At 45.1% G+C, this 23,385-nt stretch overlaps 1 protein-coding gene across 1 annotated transcript in view; it reads right to left on the bottom strand.

Annotated features, from left to right (window-relative positions):
* Positions 1-4,733: 4,733 nt before the first annotated feature.
* Positions 4,734-23,385, bottom strand: part of PTPN21 (protein tyrosine phosphatase non-receptor type 21) — a 57,309-nt gene continuing 38,657 nt past the window's right edge. Inside the window, exons 11-19 of the mRNA XM_081139144.1 lie at positions 22,874-22,934; positions 22,149-22,230; positions 18,946-20,387; positions 14,784-14,921; positions 13,725-13,946; positions 13,201-13,329; positions 12,768-13,002; positions 12,178-12,338; positions 4,734-11,076 (exon numbers count right to left, since the gene is read on the bottom strand). Coding sequence (XP_080995270.1) covers positions 10,948-11,076; positions 12,178-12,338; positions 12,768-13,002; positions 13,201-13,329; positions 13,725-13,946; positions 14,784-14,921; positions 18,946-20,387; positions 22,149-22,230; positions 22,874-22,934 — 2,599 coding nt within the window. The 3' untranslated portion in view covers positions 4,734-10,947. The remainder of the gene's footprint in view (positions 11,077-12,177; positions 12,339-12,767; positions 13,003-13,200; positions 13,330-13,724; positions 13,947-14,783; positions 14,922-18,945; positions 20,388-22,148; positions 22,231-22,873; positions 22,935-23,385) is intronic.

Consider the following 23,385-nt stretch of genomic DNA (forward strand, 5'->3'; position numbering starts at 1 on the left):
CATGTATTATTTGTCCCAGTTTCTATGGATCAAGAGTCTGAATACAGCTTAATTGGGGCCTCTGCTCTGGATTTCACTAGGCTGCACTCCAGGTGGCAGTCCAGGAAGAACTGCTTCCAAACGCTTTTCAGGTTGTTGGTCGAATTCCTTTCCTTGTAGCCACAGAACTGAAAACTTTGATTTCTTGCTGGCTGTTGGCCCCTGGCTGTCCTCAGCTCTTAGAAGCTGCCCACCGTTCCCTGCCTCTGGGCCTTCTCCACAGGCGGTTCACAGCGTGGCTGCTGCTTCAGTCACAGAATGACTCTCTGTCACCTTCAACATACTCTTCTGGGTAGAAGCAAGTCACAGGTCCCACCTACTCTTCCTATAGAAGGATGTGAATGCCAGAAGGTAAGAGTCACTGGGGTCACCTTAGGATCTGTCGACCACAATTTCTAAAGTTGTTTTTCAGGAGAACATAATTTACCCAGATGTAAGAGGTCTTGTAGGCAAGAGGAAATGGTTTATGATCTGGCTCGGATCCTGAAACGTTAACCCCGCTCTACAGTGTCTTTCACTTCTTTTTTTCTCACTTTCCTGTAATATTTAAAGCCTCAAGGCCTTTCTAGTTACCAATGAGCTAGAGCAGTCTGTCAGCTACCTGGAATATTATCCCTTCTTGTGAGGGCAAATATATTCTGTCAGACACCCTCCCCTTATAATTGTAGCTCATGCATGGGATCCTTAGTACCATGTCTCAGAAGACTCATCTCTACTTAGGTCTTTTCAACCACTTACAATAATGTAATTGAATATCTGAGTGCCTGTTAATGTATAAAGTTTCAAGGCACAAGGATAAAAAGATGAAACAGAATAGTGTTCTAGAACTTAGTAACGGCCTCCAAGTATTCCACTCTCTCACTCGGGCTTCTTATGATCCTTTGCCCACACCAGTGTTTCCCAGAGGGTGGTGCGTACCCCTGGAGTATTGGAGCTGACTCCCGGTGATACGTGGACTGCAGGTCCGTCCTCATTCATGGGAAGCTGACCACCATGTTCAGGATCCGGGCTCAGGGACCAACTGCAGAGCAGTGTGGTGGAGCTGGGCACTCAGCCTCTTCCCCAGTGTCTCAGGCCCCAGGTCACCCTGCTGCAGCCTTTCCTTGGTCCCCACCGACCCCTCAGCGCTCCCCTCTGGAGTTCTTCCCCTTAGCCCTCTGTGGAGCCCCTCCTTTCCCCACCTTGCAGTCTCTTAAACCTCCTGAAATACCCCAACCCTGTTGCCGGCTCCCAGCCCGCCTCCCCGTCCACCATCCTTCACCCATCTGCTTCTCGGGCTTCATCCTGTCGGCCCCGGCTCCTTTCCTCAGCCCCAGCCGCGCTCTGCACCCTCACCTGGCCGTGATGGCACTGCCTCCCGCCCGCTGCCTGGCTCCCCGTCCTCCCCGTGGCGCTGCTGCCTCGCTCGCGGCATCTCAAACTTCCTGCTTTCCCGCTCCTGGGCCCAGCCAGGCCTGCCCTCCTGCCCTCCTGCCCTGCCGCCCTGCCTTGGCACGTCTGCCTTCCCTAGCCCCTAACAATATGGCCTTGTCTGTAGGGCCGTGACCCTTCCTGACTTCTGTACCTCTTAGGGTACTTTTGTTATCGTTGTCCTCAGCTTTCCCCTTAAAAATTAAGTTTAAAAAGATGAGTTGGTTGAAAGAAATATCTAAAGTGATTCTTGGATATGGCAAAGTTGTATGAAGGTAGAAAGTGAATGGTAAGTTTGAGAACCACTGGCTTTGACTCTTCAAGCAGCATCTTTGCTACTTTCTCCCACAGCCCATCTCAACTCTGCTTCGTAGTCAAGATGAGTGAGCCTTGCAAGCCAGTTCACCTGGGTTTAACTCTTATGAGCTGTGACCTTAATCTGGGTTACTGAGCCTCTGTGCTTCCCAACTGGTGGAATGGGGGTAATTAGAAAGCCTTCCTCACAGGGCTGCAACCATTAAAAACAGGTTGTATGATAATTAAATACAGGCTGCCACTATTATTTTAAATCAGACCATGCCAACCCCTTCTTTAAAAATAAACAACTTTTTAGTTTCCTCTTGCTAAAAAGATAAAGTACAGGCCCTTTTGCATTTTTTATAGTCTTGTTTTCCTTCCCAGCTCATCTCTTGCCATCTCCCAGGCATCCTGAGTGTCTATCACATCTAATTGCTCATTCCCCAAACATGCAGGAGGCCTCTCTCCATGCCTTTGTATTTCCTATCTGCTCAGAATGTCATTCCCCTTTGTTGCTCTGTTTTAGATAGTTATTTTATTTTTCAATTACAGTTTATAATCAATATTATTTTGTATTAGTTTCAGGTGTACAGCATAATGGTTTAACAGTCATATACTTTACAAAGTGGTCCCCCTGATATTTCAAGTACCCACCTGGCAGCATATATAGTTATTGGAATATTATGGACTATATTCCCCATGACTGTATTGTACCTACCAATCTGTACTTCTCAATCCCTTCACTTTTTCACTCAGTCCCTCAACCCCCCTCTTCTCTGTCTGCTGCTGTCTTGAGCCTTCATTGATACCCCACACTGAGTGTACCACTGAAACCTTAAGTGACTGTCCCTACTTCTGTCCCGCCTGCCCTAGGGTCTAAGATTGTCCATCTACAAAATGAATTATATTGTTTACATACCCAATTTGTCTCCTGTCTAGACTAATGGGCTTCTCAAGAGGAAGAGCTTGCGTCTTGGGTCCCCATGTCCTTGTCTGCTGGAGAGAGAATGTATTTGCTCAGGAAGGGAGCTAGTTTGAGCTGGAGAGGAGGTTTAGCTGCAGACCAGGTTATGGGGGAAACAGGACAGAAGTTTCCTTTTTACACTCAAAAGTACAAATCCCCCATGTAGAAGGAAGAATGTAGCAAATGGCTAAGTTACATGAAAAGTTCCTCATTCGCTCACATTTTAAAGATGTAAAATATAAATTAGCATCTTCCTGAGAAGCTTTACTTTAAAAAGTCACTTTTTTTTTTTCCAGTGAAGCCAATCAGACAAGATCAGAGTAATTTTTATGGGGCAAGCCAACAACTTGCCAAGTGGATTAATTAGCTGCGTAGTTGCCAATGAATTACTTTACCCTGGGCCTCAATTTAAAAGAGTTTGGACTAAATGATGCAAAGATTCATTTTAGTGAATTCTTGGGGTCTTTAGAAATTAAAATGGAAATAATTTACATGTAGAAGTAGAAACACCTTTTCCACTTTCCCCTCATGTGCTAGCCTAGTTCTGGAAAGCAATCTGCTACAGTGATCCACACTTCATACTCACCTAGTTTTTCCAAGATCTTAAAAACAGGTGAGTTTGCCTGGCCAGTGTGGCTCAGCAGTTAGTGTTGGCCCCAAAGGGTCATGGGTTCGATTCCCAGTCAAGGGCACGTACTGGGTTGCAGGTTTGCTCCCAGCCCCGAGTCAGGGCGTGCGGGAAGCAACCAGTCAATGTCTCTCTCTCACATCCATTGTTTCTCCCCCTTTCCCCCTCCCCTCCTCCCTCCCACTCTGAAAAGCAATGGAAAAAATACCTTCATGTGAGGAATAACAACAACAGCAAAAAACCCTGAGTTTACCATCAAGAAATATATACTGTTTTGTTGTTTTCTACTACTTCCATAACGTTACCACAAACATAGTGGCTTGAAAAAAAATGTCCTTACCATTCTAGAAGTCAGAAATCCTAAAACCAAGGTGTTGCCAGGGCTGCATTCCTCTAGGGGGCTCCAGGGGAGAATCTGTTCCGAGCCTCTAGAGGCTGCCTGCACCCCTCACTGTGGCCCCTCCCTCCATCTTCAAGGCCAGCTGTGTGGCACCTTCAGCTCTTCCTCACACCTCTGCTTCCATCACCACCTCTCACTGTGGCCCTCCTGCCTTCCTCTTACAAAGATCCTTGTGATGACTTTGGGCCCACCTGAATAATCCAGGACCATCTCAAGAAGCTTAATCACACCTGCAAAGTCCCTTTTGCCATGTAAGTAACATTCACAACTTCAGGGACATGGACACCTTTGGGGGCCTATTATCTAGCCTACCACAGCTATAAATATCATTAACCTAATAAAAATCACCTAAGTAAACTTTACTGCCTACCATTTGTAGCTTGGCTATGTAATGAATCCTGACTTAAGATCTATATTGAACATCTACGGCTTATTAATTATTAAAGGAGTGGTTCTGACACTTTGATGTACCAGAATCACCTGGAGAACTTGTTCAGGTAGATTTCTCGGCCCCATCCCCATAGTTTCTGATTCAGAATTTCCAGATCTGGGATGGGCCTCAAGAATTTGCATTTCTAACAAGTTTCCTGCTGCTGTTGCTGGTTGAGAAACAACCCCACCAAAAACTGAAGGGGACATTTACAAATAACAGTTCCTCTACCAGGATAATTGTGTGAGTAGCTCTAGTGACCTGCTGGGAAATTGATCCTGGGAAGTACATAATTTATTATTTAAATATATTAATTGCTCCACAAAGTCCTTAGTGAAGCTGCCTATTTTGGTAAGATGCATTCTTACTCTTAAGTGATTGATTTTGGTGGAGATGTGTGATGATGACAGACTGACAACTACTAAAAGAAACATCTATTATTAGCACATTATTTTTAAAAAAACAATTGGGAAATAGGAGTAATTATATGCCTCTTTGCATTAAGATCTAGAATGAAAAAAATAAGAGGCAAATTAGCTTTAATTGTACTCTTATATTCACACACAAGTCATATCTTGCTTCAATATTTATTTTTATGGCAAAATAGACTATTATATATTCATTTCACATATTTATTGTCAGTCGTTTAAACTTATTTGCCCAGTATATGTACACACTTTTACAAACCAATGACAGTTTAGAAGAATTAAGCTCTTCTGATTATACATTTTTACATTACTGATCATTAGACAGTAGCACATAAAATTGCTTTTTAAACTATAAAATAATACCAGACAACTATTTATAGTAGTGTTTCAAAAAGATAGAATTTTCAGTATATTGCTTGAATTACAGGGCAACTTTCCAAGATAATGTATTCATAAAAATTTTCTCCATATTTTGGGTTTGTTAGGCCTATTAAGTCATATTAACCTGTCTGAATTTTTATTTAAATAGACTTGCTATCTAAATATTTATTTTTAAGCTATACTTTGCTAAATTTACTATGCTGTTAACTCAGAAACGTACAACAAATTTCTGGTTTGTTACAGTGGAATTCTTTATCTGAACTAAACAGCATCAATTATATTCAGAATATCTTCCTCTATGAAGCGCAATTCAGTGAAACACTGAGGGGTTTTTATAGGAAAATTTAACATCTGTATGATAAAAATCTAAGTGTTTTATATTTTGATATAAAAAATTACTTGAGAATACAGTAAAAAGGGAAAATCTATTTCAATGGTCCAATAACAATCAATCTTTTGAGTTAGGTTTGACTGTGTATCCAAGTTTGTTAAAAGTCTTAATACATTAACAAATATTTTTCCCCTCATTTTCAGTGGGTTAGAAATTGAGTATACTGATAACTGTATAATAGCTCAATTCTACAACAAGAAATTAAGTTGCTTACTTTTAATACAAAACAAAAAATCTAATATGGAGAGGTTCTGACATTAACAGAAATATTTCAAAAACATTTAAGAATCATCCCTGTGTGTGTGTGTGTATAACTACTTCAATTTCTGTTTTGCCACAAAACCAAACTTCGCAAACAAAAGCCATTAGAGCTCTATCAATCTAAAAGTTGTTATAAATTATAGTATTTTTTCCGTGTGTTTCTTCTTTCACCTTTTTACTTAACTCACATGGGTTTAGGAGTTTTGTATTGTTTCTCACCTTGTGTTTATTAAATCTGTTCTAGAAATAAGTTTGTCTCCTCGGGGGAATACTTACTTTTTTTCAGGCTACTTGTTGGACTGAACCATTACTGAACTGGAATTATTCCAGTAAAACTGCAAAACCATTAGATCCTTTCAGGAGACTTAACTCTAAGATTAAATTACTATAACTGTTACTGTAAAATAAGTGACAAAAGACCTGGCTCATTCAATGGTCCAATAATTTAAGTGATTTCTAATAAACTTCTAGGATAGAAAGTCCGCACAGTCTCAGCATTTACGGCTGCAGGCTGACCTGCAGTATTTGCACTCTTGTGAAAAATGAGTACTGAGCTTATATTCCCCACTTATTTGTTCCCTCTTTCTCAGCTGATACATGAGCAGACTGAAACGGAAACCCAGTTATCATGAACTCTGTACTAGTTTCATCAGCCTACCCCAAAACTGAAGACTGACAGACTCATGTTAGGACTAACCCAGGTAATCCAACCCTCTGAATTTCTTTGGCAGTAGATACCTGCTCCTAGAGTGTGAATTTAAAATACACATGCACACTTGAAATGTCAATAGTGACAACTGAAGTAAAGTTCTTGTCTTTTTACACAGTTTAAAAACCACCTAGCAGTTCAGTCAAAATTGCAGATTTATTGCCCTGGGGTTGTGTACGGCTATAGCCAGTGTGGATACACTATGGTCTTAGAAATTTTAAATGTCCTTTTATATGACACACCACAAAGTCATTTAATGGAAGTTAAGGTATAATGACCAAAAGAGTTACCTCGCTAATATGTCATTTTCAAAAGCTTGGAACAGTACATCAGCCACTGTTAGTTCTACAGTTAGTTCAAACACAATTACTCCTTTCTTATCATTCATTTGTACTTATAATATTATAACATAATTTAAAATTAGTATATGGTTACTCTTTCCTAACCCATCAACACATTGGAGAGAGTTCAGATTTACTCTAGTTTTTGAAAACTAAGCATTTTAACTTCTCAGACATATTGGGGTAATTTAAACATCTTTGGAAATACGATGTGTAGCCAGCCCCTAATTTACATACACGTGACCTGGAGATGCCATTTACGTGGGAATATTTGCCTTGGGACTGCTGGGTGCTGCAGACCTTAAGCTTCCTTCCCTGCCCTTCCTCTACTTCCCAATTCATGCTAGTGACAATCCAAAGAACACGGGAGTGGGGACAGGCAAGGCAGGGGGCCGTATCGCCAATTCCGCCACCTTCACCCCTGCCCCGCCTCACAGCCAGTTTCCTGGTGGCATCCCTGTCACCTCATCGTAGGTCCCATTCTGTTCCTTAGCCTTCGTGTGCCGCTCGGATTTCTGTAGCAAACAATGGGGTATTCATGTATGAACATCTTAGGTCTCTCCTGAAACACTGATCGATCTGCCTCCAACTGCTTGCTGAGGCTCAGTCCCCACCACCAAGCAGACAGAGAATTCCTCTGGTCTCACCACCAGGGAGCAGCAGGGAAAAAACTGCTGTATATTTTTCTTGGAGCACTGATTAGGGTGACTGGGTCCTATACCACTGCTTCCCTCAGAGCCCCTGTAGTTAAAATAAGCTTTGAAGAAAAAAACCAAGAGAGTTAACACCCCCTCAGGGTATTGTTCATACGGGGAAATATTACTATGTCTCAATAATTCAATAAACACCTGAACTTCGAGAGCATAATTTTTATTTGGGAACTGCCTGTAGTAAAATACAGAAAAAAACGCCACTTTAACGTCCAAGGACCGCTTCACAAGTTTTCTAAAATTCTCTCTATCCGCCCTCCCCAAACACACAAACTTTAAACGACTGGACTTTCTGCTTTTTCCTCATTTTTCTCTAATTGTAGGCACGAGGGTAAACAGAACCCTTACCTACAGGAACTTGAAAAACTCATGTTCTTTTGAGAAACCTTTTCCCAAGCGAATTCCTAATGCACCAATTCCTCTATTTTTGAAATATTCCTCAGCTCAAAAGAGAGCTCCAATTTGGATTTTTTAAAATAAACTTTAAACTGGGAAGAATCGTTTTAGCTTATTCCACATGAAATCTTGATGGGAAGCAAATCCCCTAAATTTATAGCCAGAACCGTTCCTTTCTTAAAAGACTTTTTAATCTGATTTAAAAAATGATTTACAGTAAACACTAATCCTTGTCTCCATCTGTTCATGCAAATCTCCATTAAACCTGCACTTATGTTCCAGCTGACCTCCAGTTTTAGATTTTAATACACATCAAATTTTATATATAACATATATATTTAAATTTTTTAAGATTGTGAACATTAACACATCAACCCATTTGAAATGACCATATTCTTCTGATGACGAAAGCTTCACAAAAGAGTTGGCCATACCGTCGACACTCAGTCCTGAAGCCCGACACTCTCCTCCCTGCTGCTGCCCAGAACTTACTCTTTCTGGAAGATTCTAAGGAAGCACAGGTATGGCTCCTGTTTTGATTCTGCCAAAAGGTTTTAAAGGCTAAACTCTAGGGCTTTCTGAATGCTTCACAGATGTTCCAGAAAAAGTAATGGTAATGACTCCAGCAAACCTTCCAAGTGATATTCTAAAGTGAACTTTATGTGCTCAAAAGTACACTAAAATATTTCATCAAAAGGTCCACACTAACCAGGAAAGGTGAGGCCAGAGATGCCAAAATGGACCCCTGGAAAGCACTGGTTTGCAATCTACTTTTTGAGGAAATGTGCATTTGGATAATTTTGATTTGAATATCAAGGAACTAACAGACAAAGATACTGAAGCATTGCCTATGTTTGGCAGACAGTGACGTCCTCAGTTCAGGCTGGGTCAACTATGAAACCTTAAGGTTTTAGAGTTCGTTCTTGAAAATCACATTACTTCAGAGTCTATAATGTAGATTTGTTTTTATTCAGAAATACTTTCATATTCACTAACTGTAATGAAAAGTTTAAAAATTCAAAAGGGACAGAAAGTTACATGGTCTTAGAAGCTATGTCAAAGCAAACATGCAACATCGTAAGTGTGACATTCAAACTGCAATGCGGCCTCGTAGCTTTCTCATAATCAAATTATTACAAGAGGAATACAAACATACCATATATTACTCTTCGGATTGTGTTTTACAATATGTTCTTGTCAGTGGGACACTTTAAAATGTTTCAACCTGACAGAAAAGCATTTTTTAAAAACCTACCGTGGAAGAAAATAAATCATCAGAAACACTCCCGTCTTCTGTATGGCATGGAGATGGGAAATATTACCATAAAAGAAAGTTTACTCCAGCCTTCTGGGAGCTCTTTCTGAGTATTTACACTTAAGTCTATTGCTCTTTAAACAATTTTAGATTTAAAATTTTAAATTAATATTTTGTTCCTATGCGACAAATGTGTTCACTTTCAATAATCCTTTTCACGAACATCTTCTGAATCTCCCTCTGAAGTGGTGGCTTCTGGGTAACTCAGTTATGAAGGGAACCTGTCCCGCAGCTGGTAGCACACGCACGGTGTTCACAATAGTAAGTTAAACTGCTTTAGGAGTTAACGTGGGGACTGGAAACACCCCTAGGATAGTGCAATTTGGGGAAACAGCCCTCGACTGGACATTTTGGAAGCCTATAATTTGGAGAAGCAGCCTCAGCAGGGAGGGATGGCTCCTCAGGTAACCGTGCCGATGAGTCCTTACCTACTCGACTCCCACGTGACGAGGCCACCTGAGCCTGGGCCTAAGGCGACACTCCCCGCCCCACTCAGCCTTGTTCTGCCCACTGTGGTAGGGGGTGGCTAAGAAGCTAAAATTGATCTCAGGGGCGAAGTCAGGTGGTTAGGGAGCTAAGACTCAGTACCCTCAGCGCCTCTTGGATACCGCAGCGACCCCGGTAGCCCCACAAGTTTCGGCTGTGGTCGCAGGCGATGAGGGAAAACTATTACCAACTCTTCTCTTTCAACTGAACGAAAAGAAAGCCTCTTCAAGGCTCCTTTTCATGATAATATAAGCTTGATTTTATCTGTTCAAGAACAGAGGTTTAGGTGCAAGAACTCCAAGAGAAGCGGAGTCTCTGACACTGACAGGCCTTGACTTTCCTGGGGGCACCTACCTCTGGGGGGGTCAACCCCACGCTCCATCCCAGCTTCTCTGACTGAGGACAGATAACACTGCATTTTTGTAAAACCAAAGGCGTCTTGCATGTGCCACCCTGCGCTTACGCTGCTGTCCCCGCGCCTCGCCACCCTACGTACCCTTACCCCGACCTCCTCCAGCACCCCCTCAGCGGCTGCCGCCGCTCCGTCAGCGGCTCGCCGCACAGCAGCGCGCTCCGAAACTCAGCCTTCCTGCTTCACCAAAACACACTCGCTTAGGCCTGCGAATAACACTGGAACCAGTGACTCGGACTCCCTGCCTTTAAATAACGCGCCTCCACGCCCAGCCTCCGCACCGAGGGCCCCAACTCTCGTCTGGGAAATGCAGAAGGCACCAATCTATAGAACTTTTAGGATAAAAAATGTTCTGAATATAAAAATCCTTTCTAAATGCTTCAAAATAACACTTTTAGACCCTTCTTGTAGTCTGGATTTGGTTACTAAACTGTGAAGTACCCAAGGTTTTTTAAAAAATATCAAAAGATAATAACATGGTTTTAAATACAAAGTTACAGAGGAACCACTCATATCTGTGGATTATCCCCACAGGAAGTTCCGTTTCTCAACAAGAAAACCCCAAATATTTTAGTCATGAAATAAAATGCCATTAGCAAAATCCTCATTTAAGATAGAAATCTATGCGCGTTAATGATTGCCAGAGTTGCCCAGCAGAGCTTCAGTAAAATACAGAATTGTCTAGGAAACACAGTCTCCAGAATGTGTGCAAGTGCTGCAGATGGGACAGAGCGGGGCAGGCCACGCCCTCGGCACCAGTCCTCCTCGGGCGCCGTCCAGGTGAGGGTCCCGCAGCCTTCACGCGCCCTCAGCACCGGCCCCCACCCGCCCTTCTTCCCGATGAGCACGCCTTCTGCGCGGACACTGTCGAGGGGAAAGTGAGGCAGGCAGGCCCTGCCCTTACTGTAAACGCTTCACACGGTCCCGGCCCTCCGGCAGCGGCGGGAGCCTATATGAGCCTGGAGCTCTTCAGGAACTGGATGAGCACTCTGTACACAAACGTGTACTGGATCAGGGTCTGCACCAGCATCATTCTCTGCTGCCTCAGCTTGTCCAGCACCCTCGGGATGTCTAGCACCTGCATCGAGAGAAGCAGCGGTGAGCGGAATGGGCTCCCCCAGAGAGAGAAAGGGGGCGGGGAGCTGCAGTCCTGTCACAGATCTGGTTAGGAGACGGACCACCTCCTATCTCATCTACCTTGGCATCTCCTATTTAAAAAAATACCAAAAAAACCCAAGGACCTTGCAGCTCTCTGAGCAGCACCATGGCGGTCGGCAAGAAGGGAGCCAAGAAGAAAGTGGCTGATCCATTTTCTAAGGAAGACTGTGTGATAGGAAAGCACCAGCTACATCGACATAAGAAATACTGGAAAAACACTAGTCACGGGAACTCAAGGAACCAAAATCGAACCTGATGGTCTCAAGGGTCTTGTTTTTGAAGTGAGCCTAGCTGATCTGCAGAACCACGAAGATGCACTTAGAAAAGTCAAGCTAATTACTGAGGATGTTCAGGACAAAAACTGCCTAATTTCCATGGCATGGATCTTGCCATGGAGACAAAATGTGCTCCGTGGTCAAAAAATGGCAGTCCCTGACTGAAGCTCATGTTGATGTCGAGACGACCAGTGGTTATTTGCTTCTCTGTGTTGGTTTTACTAAAAAATGCAGCAATCAGATTCAGAAGACCTCTTATGCTCAGCATCAACAGGTCCACCAAATCCTGAAGAAGACGGTGGAAATCATGGCCCGAGAGGTGCAGACAAGTGACTTGAAAGAAGTGATTAATAAACGGATTCCAGGTAGCACTGGGAAAGACATAGAACAGCCTTGCCAATCAATCCATCAGCTCCATGATGTCCTTGTGAGAAAAGTCACAATGCAAGAAGCCCAAGTTGAACTGGGAAACCTCATGGAGCTTCACAGTGAAGGCAGCAGTTCTAGAAAAGCTACTGGGATGAGACAGGTGCTAAAGCTGAAGAAGCTGATGGATATGAGCCCTCAGTCCAAAGTTAAAATTCAGACTTTTAGTAGTGACAAATAAAAAAATCCTACTTGTGGGAAAAGGGGAAAAAAACCTCAAGGAAGTTTGTTCAGAAAGAGCTGCTAGATCACTAGGTCCCCCTCCTCCCAGGCTTGTGCCCAGCCCACCTCTTCCCGAACCAGAAAAAGGAAACAGGCACCTCATTGTGTTCCAGACAGGCAATCATGATCTCCGACAGAATGACCACGCCGGTCCTTCCCACGCCGGCACTGCAGTGGACCAACAGCGGGGGGTTGGGGCTCTTGGGTTCACTTGTACTATTTGTGTGGCGTCGAACAGACTGGATCTCTTCTAGGTATGCTGTGAAGCATCAACAAAATAGAAAAACACTCAGGGCTTAAGGCATATCACATCCACCGTTCTCAGACTATCTCCACTGTGGGGAGGACTCTGGACAAAGAGCACTGGGTGCCAGCTAACCGAGCCCAACCACCTGACAGTGTGGTCTCAGTGAGTCCTGGACTCTGTCTGGGCTCCCAATTTCTCATCTCCAAAATGAAATGGAGGAAAAACTTCCTAAAACTCACTTACAGCATTTTACTAGCTACCAAGTTATACTTTAAAAACTTCTGCTAAGCCGCCCCTAAACACTTAAAATCTTAATTTTAAAGCAAGTCCAGAGTTTATAGGAGACAACATAAAGGAGCTATTTCAGGTGCATTAAGACTTCCTTTCTGTGGCTGACTTAAGAGCTCCAGCAGAGGCTGTGCTGGGAAGGGGGACACTTACACAAAAACCCCTTGAGGTCCTCCGGACAGCCATGCTCCGGCCAGTCGGTGTACTGCAGGTGCCAGACAGTCCTCTCCTGCCCCGTAAGCAGGTGCTTCATCTTCAGGCCAGTGGTGGCGTAGCAGCCTGAGTCTGTGCGGAACCGCGTTGTGATCTTAAACCTTCCATAGGTGACAGTGTTGTGCCTGGAACCAAGGCGTGGCCAGTACCGAAAGCTCTTCTCCCTTCCGCCCTCCTGTTAAAGACAAGTCCACAGACAGTCAAAACACAACGCGAGATCCAGCAATACATGCGCCTTCACACAGACAGCACAACTGAGATTCAGAATCACTCTCCCGACCTGCCTCTTTCTCTAAAGGTCGGGATCCCACATGATCAGCATTAACTTTTCATCTGAGGCTGAGAAAAACTGATGAGAGAAACGAGCACTTACCTCCTCCGCTGTCACCATTGCTATAATGGCAATTCCCTGTTCCCACACCATCTGCCAAAAGTCCTGGCAGGTGTTCTGCAAGGGGCCCTGTGTGGCGATATAATCCCATTCAATCCCACTGACAGAGACCTGAGATAAGAAAGGGTTAAAAAAATGAATGTGTGTGTGTGCATAGGACACATATGTATATAGGCATGTATATACATTTGTTTGTAGTAATACTAAAAAGTGATTTAACTCATAACTCTACATCCTGCCTGGCTGGTGTGGCCCAGCAGTTGAGCACTGACCTACGATCCAGGAGATCGCAGTTCAATTCCTGGTTGGGGCACATGCACAGGCTGAGGGTTCGATCCCCAGTGAGGGGCGTGCAGGAGGCAGCCAATCAATGACTCTCTCATCATTGATGTTTCTATCTCTCTCGCCCTCTCCCTTCCTCTCTCTGAAATCAATAAAGATATGTTTATTTAAAAAACCGAAACTTCACATCCTGTTTATTATTCTAGAATCTAAATGCTCCTCACCTTAATATGGGACGCGTTGATGTAACCCGTGTTGTTCTCTTTGGTTGGGACCAACTCCACTCTGGCATCATCATAGGGAAGCACATCTTGGAATCGGTTTCTTTCTGCATTTTCAGGGAGTCGTGCCGTTGAGCACTCTCCATCAACTAGCCGTTTTTTAAGGATTCTTTCATATTCTGTGAACACCATTCCCTGTTCCAACCTCTGTTCCAGAATTTTACACTGTAAAACAGGATACATGGAACAATATGAACACAGTCACCTAACACAGAGGCACGTTGACTGTACATTTGAAATCCTTTGTTTCAAGTCTAGCATTGTGTAATATTGAAAATTCTAGGTAAAAACCAGTTAAATTGTTACCAAGTCATAACAATAACAAATGAAATAATCTTAATTGGTGAGAAATAAAGGCAATGTTCCATTTAAAGGTGAAAAATGGCCTAAAGCAATTTGTTGAATTCATTTTCTCCAATTTACAGTCAGTTTTATGACCCCTATGAAACCGAAAATTCTCCTGGAGGATAGTAAATCCTAGCATTGTATAACTGATGCCAACATCTATGAACTAATGCTTCAATCTTATATAATTATATAAAACACTGAAAACAGTAGTAAATATTGGAAGCCATCTCCAGGATCCAATGGTAAGCAAATTAAATGCAAAAGAAATTTTGAAAAATTCAGTAATTGTTTACTATTGAGATAAATTCTCAGTAAAATGACAGTCAATGTCTGCTGTCTTTCTTGTGTGTACTCAGATGCATTTGCAGATTTCCTCTCTAACTTTAAAGCCATCAAAAATCAAGACTGCCACAGATGACTGGAAGGTAAAGAATAACATTCAGAAAAAAGAAAAAAAGAACATTCTAGCCTGAAATTATCTATCAAGACATTAGCTATAAATGTGCCCCAATTTTGAGATCCAGATTACAAAATTCCTTCACTCATTTATGGTTACTAAATGTGCTAGAAAACTCACTGAAATCTCAGGAGGCGGTTCTGCAGCACTTCACCAGCTACCCCAGCGAGGGGACGCAGCCCACATCCCTTACGTACCCTCTCGTCATTGGTGGCTCTGGCAGAGACTTCCTTCCCCTCATCGGGCAGAGGCAGGCGAGACAGGGAGAGTCCATTCAGGGCAGCCAGCTTGAGAGGACCGATTTTTTTTGCATCTACTCGGCTCTTTTTCATCCCCTATAAAAATAGTTATATGTATATATGAAATGTACACAAATCCAACCCCTGTGAAGAGAAATTTTCAGAAATGGACTGAAGACTGGAAACAGAGAAGTCACGGTCCCTCACACACGCACGCACACGGTTGTTTAACAAACATGAGGACATTCCTTTCAAGGCCAAAGCCCTGATAAGTCTTCCAGATAGAGAGTTTTGAAATGCGGCTGGTTTCAGGGTTCTGTGGCAATGAGAGGTGAGGCTCCAGGCAGACAGCATTCCTACATAGAACTCCCCAATTTCAAAACATGGCACACCATAAAACCAGCTGCTGTCCATGGAAAGTGTTTCAAATGCAATCGCCCAACTGCCATAAGCTTTGGTGATTTTTTAAAAATGTAAATTAGTTGTTTAAATCATTCTGGGGGGAAAAAGGGAATGTTTAATGGGGCAGCTCTCTCCGCTCTGTTCTGCATTGTGTTTCAGACTTGTGTGACCTGGGTTGGATCGCCCCACGTCTCAGAACTGCCGAGTTATTAAGCCAGGAAAAGCATATAGGGCTGCAGTCTCCATGACACCAGGAAGATCAGGCATAAGGGAGCACACCATCAGAAGCTGTCCCCTGAGAACAGCGTTCCCAAACTTACTATCAAAGCCCATGATTTCCTTCTCTAAGGCAAATAAGCCTAAGAATGCTGTTTCCCTAGGAATTCTACACCTCCTTGGGAGCCATAACGATTATAACAATGAAGCCTTAATTTTAAAAGAGATGGTTTTCTCAGTTCTGTCTCATAAATGAAACCAGCTCTGCCAGCCTGGGAGGGTGGAAGGGGTAGGGAGACAAGAACAGAGGAAGAGAGGGAGAGTGAAAGGTTCCCATGTAGATGAAAATTTCATGATTCTAACATTTGCAAAAAACAGTGGCATGCTGAGACATGTTTAACAACTGGCTCTCTGGTGGGGAGGTTCTGATTTGTAGTTTGCTAATTTCCATGGTGTAAATAATCCCACGATGGCCAATTTCAAACTGCCAATGTAACATCAACTGAATCGCAAGAATCCTAAAGATTTAACGGTCAGTTCTCACCAGCCCTGATGGGGTGGCTCAAAATGCCCCAGCCCGGATATGCTGGAGGAAGGTTTGTCAGTTCTAAGGCCAGTGTTTGAAGAAAGGGGCATAGAGTCAAGAGCAGCCTCAAATACCCCTTACTTAGCCCTTAGGGTATAAGCACGTGGTTTTAAATGCACAACCTGCACAGTGATTTCTTACGTGAGAACCACCATTCAATACCAAGGATACGAAAAAAAGAAAACCTTTTCGTAGCTGCGTGAGCGCTCAAACCACTCCACCTGTCTCAGATAGTAATCAAGTCCCTGCAGGTGGAGATGGGTGGGGAACCCTAAAATGTTCCTGCTTGTCTGCAATTTATTTCACTGTTTCTAATCCTAAACCTCTATAATCTCAATTCGCATTGGTTCGAGAGCTGAGTTTCTTTGTTGTAACAGTTAAACAATATAATGGCAACAGGGATGAGCTCTTCAATTCTTGGGATGTCAGTAAGTTAAATGTATGATGCAACATCACAGGAATAGGTTAAATCTGAGCACTTTCTATATGCCAGGACCTCGCCTTATCCCCCAACAACTCTCTGGGGTCATCTTCCTTGACAAAGGAGAAAACCGAGTCAAAGGGATTAAATGGCTTGCCCGAGGTCACCTAGCTGCCTCTTTATATATATAGGTGGTAATCAGTGTCAAAACAATAAAAACTACTTTCATTAAAATCAGTTATGCTGCATCACACAACTCAGAAGCATTTCCATGCCTCTCCTTATGGAAGACTTAAAGCCAGAGCAGGCAGAGCAGAGATGACTGTCCCTGTGTGGTAAACAGGAGGCTGAGGTTCTGGTGAATGAGGGTCTGGCCCACTGTGCAGGGAACTAATAAACAAAAGGGGTCTAGGCTCGGACCCAGTTTTTCCACTCTCGGGTGGTGTGCCTTGCCCCTGGCTACAGCTCCCAGGCACATTCTTCAAGTACGGAGAATCCTTTATGGAGAAAGGAGGGGAACACAAGCACAAGCTAATCACATAGTTTTATTAATACTGTAGGTCTTAAAAGTCAAGGAGGGAGGAAATCTGTGTTTTTAGAGACCAAATGGATCAAAGTCCTCAGATTTAGCAGAACTTGCGAGGCCCATTAAAAATGCAGAGAGACAAGAGGCTTAAATACTGGACCATACTCAAAACAAGTATCATCCGGGGAAAAGACTTGGGTCACATAAAAGTGATGGACAGTTCTTGACGTAATTAGGGGAGAGTATTAACTACGAAAGGGCCTGTCCAGCTGGCTCAGGGGCCCCAGCAGAGTTACTCTGGACAACATGCCCATACTCTGTCCCACCGTGAGCCACTGACTATAAGCCCACACCTTCAGCCAAACTGGGACACTGGCCTTTACTGTGCAGGTAGGTGAGTAAGGATGTACTCTTCCACCACAAAAAAAACTTTAAAAGTAAACTTAAAATTCAAAGGCAAAATTCATTAAAAGAAAATACATTTAAATCCGTAGCACTATTACAAGCAGTTTTAGTTTATGGATACTCATCTATTTCATAAGCACAATAAAACTGTGTGAATTGTTTTCCTATTTATGAAGATGTTTACGGCATCTCAGAGGATCTAAAATACAGCCACACTTGCGAGAACCACCCTTGCGACGGGCCCTCAAGGCTGAGTTTGCAGTCTAGCAGAAATGAGGAGTCCTGGCTGCCAGGACACTGGGAGTAGTTGGGAGACAGAGTGGACAGGACATAGTCGCTTTAGGCTGCGGAGTGCAGGCATGGGGAGTGGAGGCATGGGCGACGGGGAGCTGGGAGCCTGGGCAAACGCAGCAAGATGACTTAGAGTGGACGCGCTGACATGACAGGGCCACAAAAGCTCGGAGGCTCAAAGTTAAAAGGTTTCAGTGGAGAGACAGAACAGGAAAGCTTAGATAAGCAATTACTACCTAACAAAATGTTATATACAATATAACTCGACGGAGAACAGTGTGGCAGATAAGAGAGCAGGTTGCAGAGATAAACATGGGTTTAAAATTCCAGTTTGGTCCCTTGCTAGCTGTGTGACCTTGGGAAAGTTACTTCATATCTCAGAGTCTACTTCCTCTTCTGCAGGAACAACAGGCCTGTTGTAAACTGGACTCGGTGAGGCAGACAGCACGCTGGGCACACGGTAAATGCTCTGGAAAGGCAGCTAGAGACGCTGTTACGCTCTTTCATATTTTGCTTCCAATCGGCCAGACGTGCTTAATTAGTTCATGGTTATTTATTATACTATTAAAGAGCTGTATTTTCTACAAGGGACCTCCCTTGGGTTCTCAATTCATTTCATCTTTCTTTCAAAGAGACCTGGAGCTTTCTTGACAAAGTACCCCCTTCCCAACTCCAGGGTCACACTCTAACCCTCAGGGAACATCTGAAGCTGTCCACACGTCCAACATACAGATGCATTAGGAACATTCCACGGATGCTGCTCTCAGCCCACAAGCAAACCAGCAAACCCAACAAATGCAGCCCTGGGCTGCTGCACCAGCCCTAGGGACTGTTACTAGGCAGCTAACAAAGCAATGTGGGCTCAAGTCCCGAAGCCTTAGCTTCCTTTTCATTCAGACTGCATTGCTGAGACATTTCATTCAGTCTCTCTACTCCCTTCTACAGAGCTTCCAACAATGACATCTTCATTTTACCTAATTACTTGTAGAAAAACCACTAAAATCTAATTAATCTCTATTACTTCCACAGGTAATCAAACTCAAATATAATCCAAATAAGACAAAAATACAGTAAAGCGGGAGGAGGTGTGTGATTTAAAAAGTTAAAAGAAAAAGAGCTGGAAAACGTCAGAAGTACTGAGTCAGAGACAAGACTCCCGGAGCAGAGAAGGTGCTGAAAAACCTCTGGCTGAAAGGGAGCTGAGCAGGGCTGGCTGAGGCTCACCTGCACACCCCTGCACACCTCCCTGCACACCCGCACACAGGAGACTTACCCCTAGCGGCGGAAGTCCTTCAACAATGTTCTTCTTTCCCGAGAGCAGGTCGGACACCGGCCTCTTCTTCAGAGAATCCCTCCGGGCCCGGTACCTCCCCGACGTGGTGAGGTCAGACTCCGACATGGAGGGCGTCAGCAGCCCGTCCCTCCTGGGCCGCTGGGCCTCCACCAGCACATGCACGGGGCTGCCCTCCCGCCCCCGCCTCTCGGCCTCTGTGACGTGGGACTTGGGCTCCAGGATGTGCAGAGGGCCCACGCCTGCAGCCGCCGGGGCGCAGGAGTAGCCCGCCTGCGGCTCCTGGGAGTAACCGCCCCGGGGCTCACGTGCCCGCGGGGACAGCACAGCCTGTGCCCTGCTCTCCTCCTCGAACTCCTCCTCCTCCTCGCTGCTGTGGATCAGCATGGTGGCGTCTGAGAGAGACTTGTTGTGGCCATATCTCAGGCCTTCCTGCTCGGCCGCCTCGCCCCGTTTTGTCCTCTCGGTGAGAACACTGGGCTGGGAGCCCGCGGAGCCGGCCCTCGGGGCCACGTCGGCGGCCGAGGCCGACATGGTCCTCTCCTTGAGCCTCATGCCTTCAAAGCCGTGGGTGAGCCCCGCGATCTCGATGCTGTTCCTCTTCTGCAGGTGCGAGTGCCGGGCCGCGGTGAGCGGCTCGCTGACCTCCTGCAGGGAGTGGGCCACCGGCAAGCTGTCCTCCTGGAACGTCTGCACCGAGTGATGCACCCGCCTGGTGATGAGATCCGGGTTGCTGCTGCTGATGTAGAGGTGGCGGGACAGGTCCGGGGTGCTGTTGGCGGGCCTGGGGTACGGGTAAGGTGGGGGCGGCCGGTACACCTGAGTCCTCATGATGTTTGGAGCTGGGTAGTCCTGGGCCTGGAGCTGCACGTTGGTCAGCTCGGGCACGCTCACGGCGCCCACCACGGGCCGCCTCTCTGTGGGGTAGGGGTAAGGGGACTGGCTGTGGAAACTGTAATTCAGATTGAAGGGGTAGTGGGCCGACTGGGGAGAGGTGAAGTGGGCGTGCTCCCGGATCTCGGGCTGGCTGTAGACCAGCGCGTCGGGCCTGCTGTACGCGTACGAGTTGCCAATGTTGAGGTTTCTCAGCGAGTGGCTCTGCCTCTCCGCGTGTACCATTCCTCTGTTGAGCTGCTTCATCACAGTCTCATAATCTGGGGTCGGGCGGTAGGACGGGGGTATCAGTGCGCTGTGCCGGTGTGAGGGGATGTAGTCGGGTCTCATGACGTCGCTCCCGGTAATGCTGGGGTTGGAGGACATGGGGGAGGGCTGCAGGTAGGGCTGAGGGTTATTTAAGGAGTTCGTGCTGTGGGCACTGTAGACACTGCCGTTCCGGATGCGACCGTTGAGGTCGAGCTGGGCTCGATCCAGACTTGTTTGAGAGTGACAATAGTATCCATTCTGGTTGGTCACAAAGAGGTTATCTGGGGGAACAACATTTAAAATACATTTTAAAATGAGATCTTAAAAAGGGACAAATATTAAGAGAGGTCACGAATGTTGATGACGTAGTTTTTGAAAATCGGTGCTAAAATGACCTGACTTTCCCCACACCTGCTGAGTGACCCTGGGCAGGTCACTTCCTGGAGCCTCAGTGTCCTTGTCTATAGGATGGGGATGGTCCTGCCGACTCTGGGGATGGCGTTCAGGACTTGACACCCAATAAAGATTAACCATTTCGAAGTCCAATATTAAGAGTGCAATTGAGTCATAAAACATTGTTTTTTGCTCAGTGGTTGAGCATCGGCCTTGTGCACCAAAAGGTCACCAGTTTGATTCCCAGTCAGGGCACAAGCCGGGGTTGCAGGCTAGATCCCCAGAGGGGGATGTGCAGGAGGCAGCCAACTGATGTTGAAGCATTATTGTTTCTATCTCTTTCTCCCTCTCCCTGCCTCTCTCTCTAAAATCAATAAAAGCAGATTAAACACACACACACACACTGTCTATTTCTGAAAGTCAAAAACATGTGTTTTAATAGAGATGAAACAGACTTCCTGGAACTCAGGGGAGCTGTAGGCAGAGGGCCACCGACTCTGCTTTCGCCCCCTGGTGGAGATGTGCCTGCTGATGTGGAGCTAGTTTCAAGCACCAACTGTAAGCACATCCTTAAATGGAACTGCAGCTTGTTTGTATAGGTGCTTCCAGAATGAACATAAAAGGGCAATAGTTCATCAGAATCTGAGCTTCTCCAGGTCCAACAGTGTCACCAATAGCCGAATACCTCATTAGGGGTCCAGAAGCCAAGAAGAACCATAGTAAGATAGCCACATGGGCCCGTGCTCCAGCTCCCAAGCTTCAGTAAACCTGGGAGCCACAGCTCAGAATCAGGAGCTTAATCTAATTGACAGTGGCTACATGTGCATGTACCTGTCTGGGGCTGGGAAGAGGCACGTTTCCTCCAGCCCATCTGCAGTTCACCTGAAACACTAACAAGGCTGATCTCTAACACTCAGGAAAAGCAGCAGCCAAGGCCTTCAGAGAAGGGCCTTTGAAAAGTGTTCTTTCTGTGATTCAAAAGCCCCATGACCGTTCCAGTAACAGCTGATTATAAAGTGAACACACCACAGTCTGGTGTCTGGACTTCGTGCTGGTGACACAGCCACAAAGCAGCAGGACTCATGCATCACTGTGCTCTCACTGCTGGGGCACGATGCTTCCTGCCCCTGGACTCTTCCTGTATCTGGGACACATGTGGTCTCTGAGTCAGGAGCACCCCCTTTTCTCACTGCCAGCACAGCTCAGGCCCTCACTGCAGCCTGTCTGGACTAGCACACCCCACCCACTGGCTCTCCCAACCTCCAGGCTCCTCTGTCCACCGCACACACCACCCATTTGTGAGCCCGTATGTGTAAAACGCTTTGCTAAGAACTGATGGGGGAAAATGACTGGAATCCAGTCAAATAAAAGGGCTGAGTTGATGGGGACAGAGAAAAGATGACCAAGCACCGCCTTAGAGAAGCTATGGCACTGGAGGGGCCTTGAGGGATAGGCAGGTGGGGTAGGCATGCTCAGCTTTCATCAGTAGCAGGGGCTACCTCCATGGTTTCAGGCATCTACTGGGGGTCCTGGAACATATGCCCGTGGGCAAGGGAGGACTACTGTACTGGCTTCAAGATTTCCAAATCGTCATGATTTATTTGCCTTGTAACCATGTTGGAAGGCGTCTGAGAAACAGTGTCCCTTACCTTGAGAAGAGTAGGGTTCTGTGTAGTGTCCATTATAATGCAGCTGGGGTGGGGGAGGCATCACGTAGGGCTGGGGTTTAGGCTGAGAAATGGCAAGTTGGAGGCAGGGTTAAAACACATGGCTTCTGTAACATGTAAAGTCATTTTCTGCTGGCTTCTTTCTCACCACTAAAAACCTTCTAAAGGAGTCACAAACATTATACATGGAAAGCAAACATAAAGACCCTGTAGCTCTTACTGTAGCTGCCACTCTGTTTCTCAGAGTGGCAATGCCAAGGCCATGCACTGATGTCAGGCATCACAGGGCACAAGGAAACGTGCTGTACCCAACAAGTTAGGAGCAAGGAGGAAAAGACAAAAATTTCCTGGATTCTTACATAACCACTTGAATATAAGAAGCTTATATGTAGTATATTTAATCTTGTTAGGCAAAATTGTCCAGTATTTTAAATATCTACTAACTTCTGATTACTCTTGGTTAATAGTCAGAATTTTAAGTATTAGGTGGGATCTAATATTTAAATACATGTAATATAATATAATAAATATTATATCAACATTGGGCTTAACCAATGGAAAAATCACCACTTCTTTGGTCAAAAACAGTCAAATAGCGACACACTTTTGTGGTTCAAACTAAAAATGAACACTGCCATCGCCTATTTTATTAAGGAATGTGACATCACTAAAAGAAAAACGGCGACCTGGCTTTCCTTCTGCCTTACCAGAGTCATCCTGGAAGACGACCGCCTCCTAATCAGGTTCACCGTGACGGCGGGAGTCTGCCTATAAAATAAGACACGTCTTTGAGATGAGTGTGTATATACACGGGTGCCTCGGTTTTCTAATGTACTCCGTTCTGGAAGCCCAATCAAGATCTGAAACATTTGAAAACCGAGGGATCCACAGCCCACAGCTGGGCCTTGGGGTCTTGCCCTCAGCGGAAGCCGGGCGGCATGTTCGACTCCCGAGGCGGGTTCGAAAACCGAAGCATTTCCTTCCAGGTTTACAGTATTCGTAAACCGAATGTTCATCCACGGAGATGTTTGAAAACCGAGGTAACACTGTATGTCTGCGTGTGTGTGTGTATGTGTGTGTGTGTGTGTATACATATACTCTCTCACACACATACACATAATTTTCCTAATTATAACAGAATAAGTTAGTAAGAAGGTAAAATGGTAAAAGTTCCAATGCAAAAAGACAAAGTAATCTAATCATAAACCTAAGACAAGGA

This window comes from Miniopterus schreibersii (assembly GCF_964146895.1).
Source record: "Miniopterus schreibersii genome assembly, chromosome: 1".
NCBI classification, from domain to species: domain Eukaryota; kingdom Metazoa; phylum Chordata; class Mammalia; order Chiroptera; family Miniopteridae; genus Miniopterus; species Miniopterus schreibersii.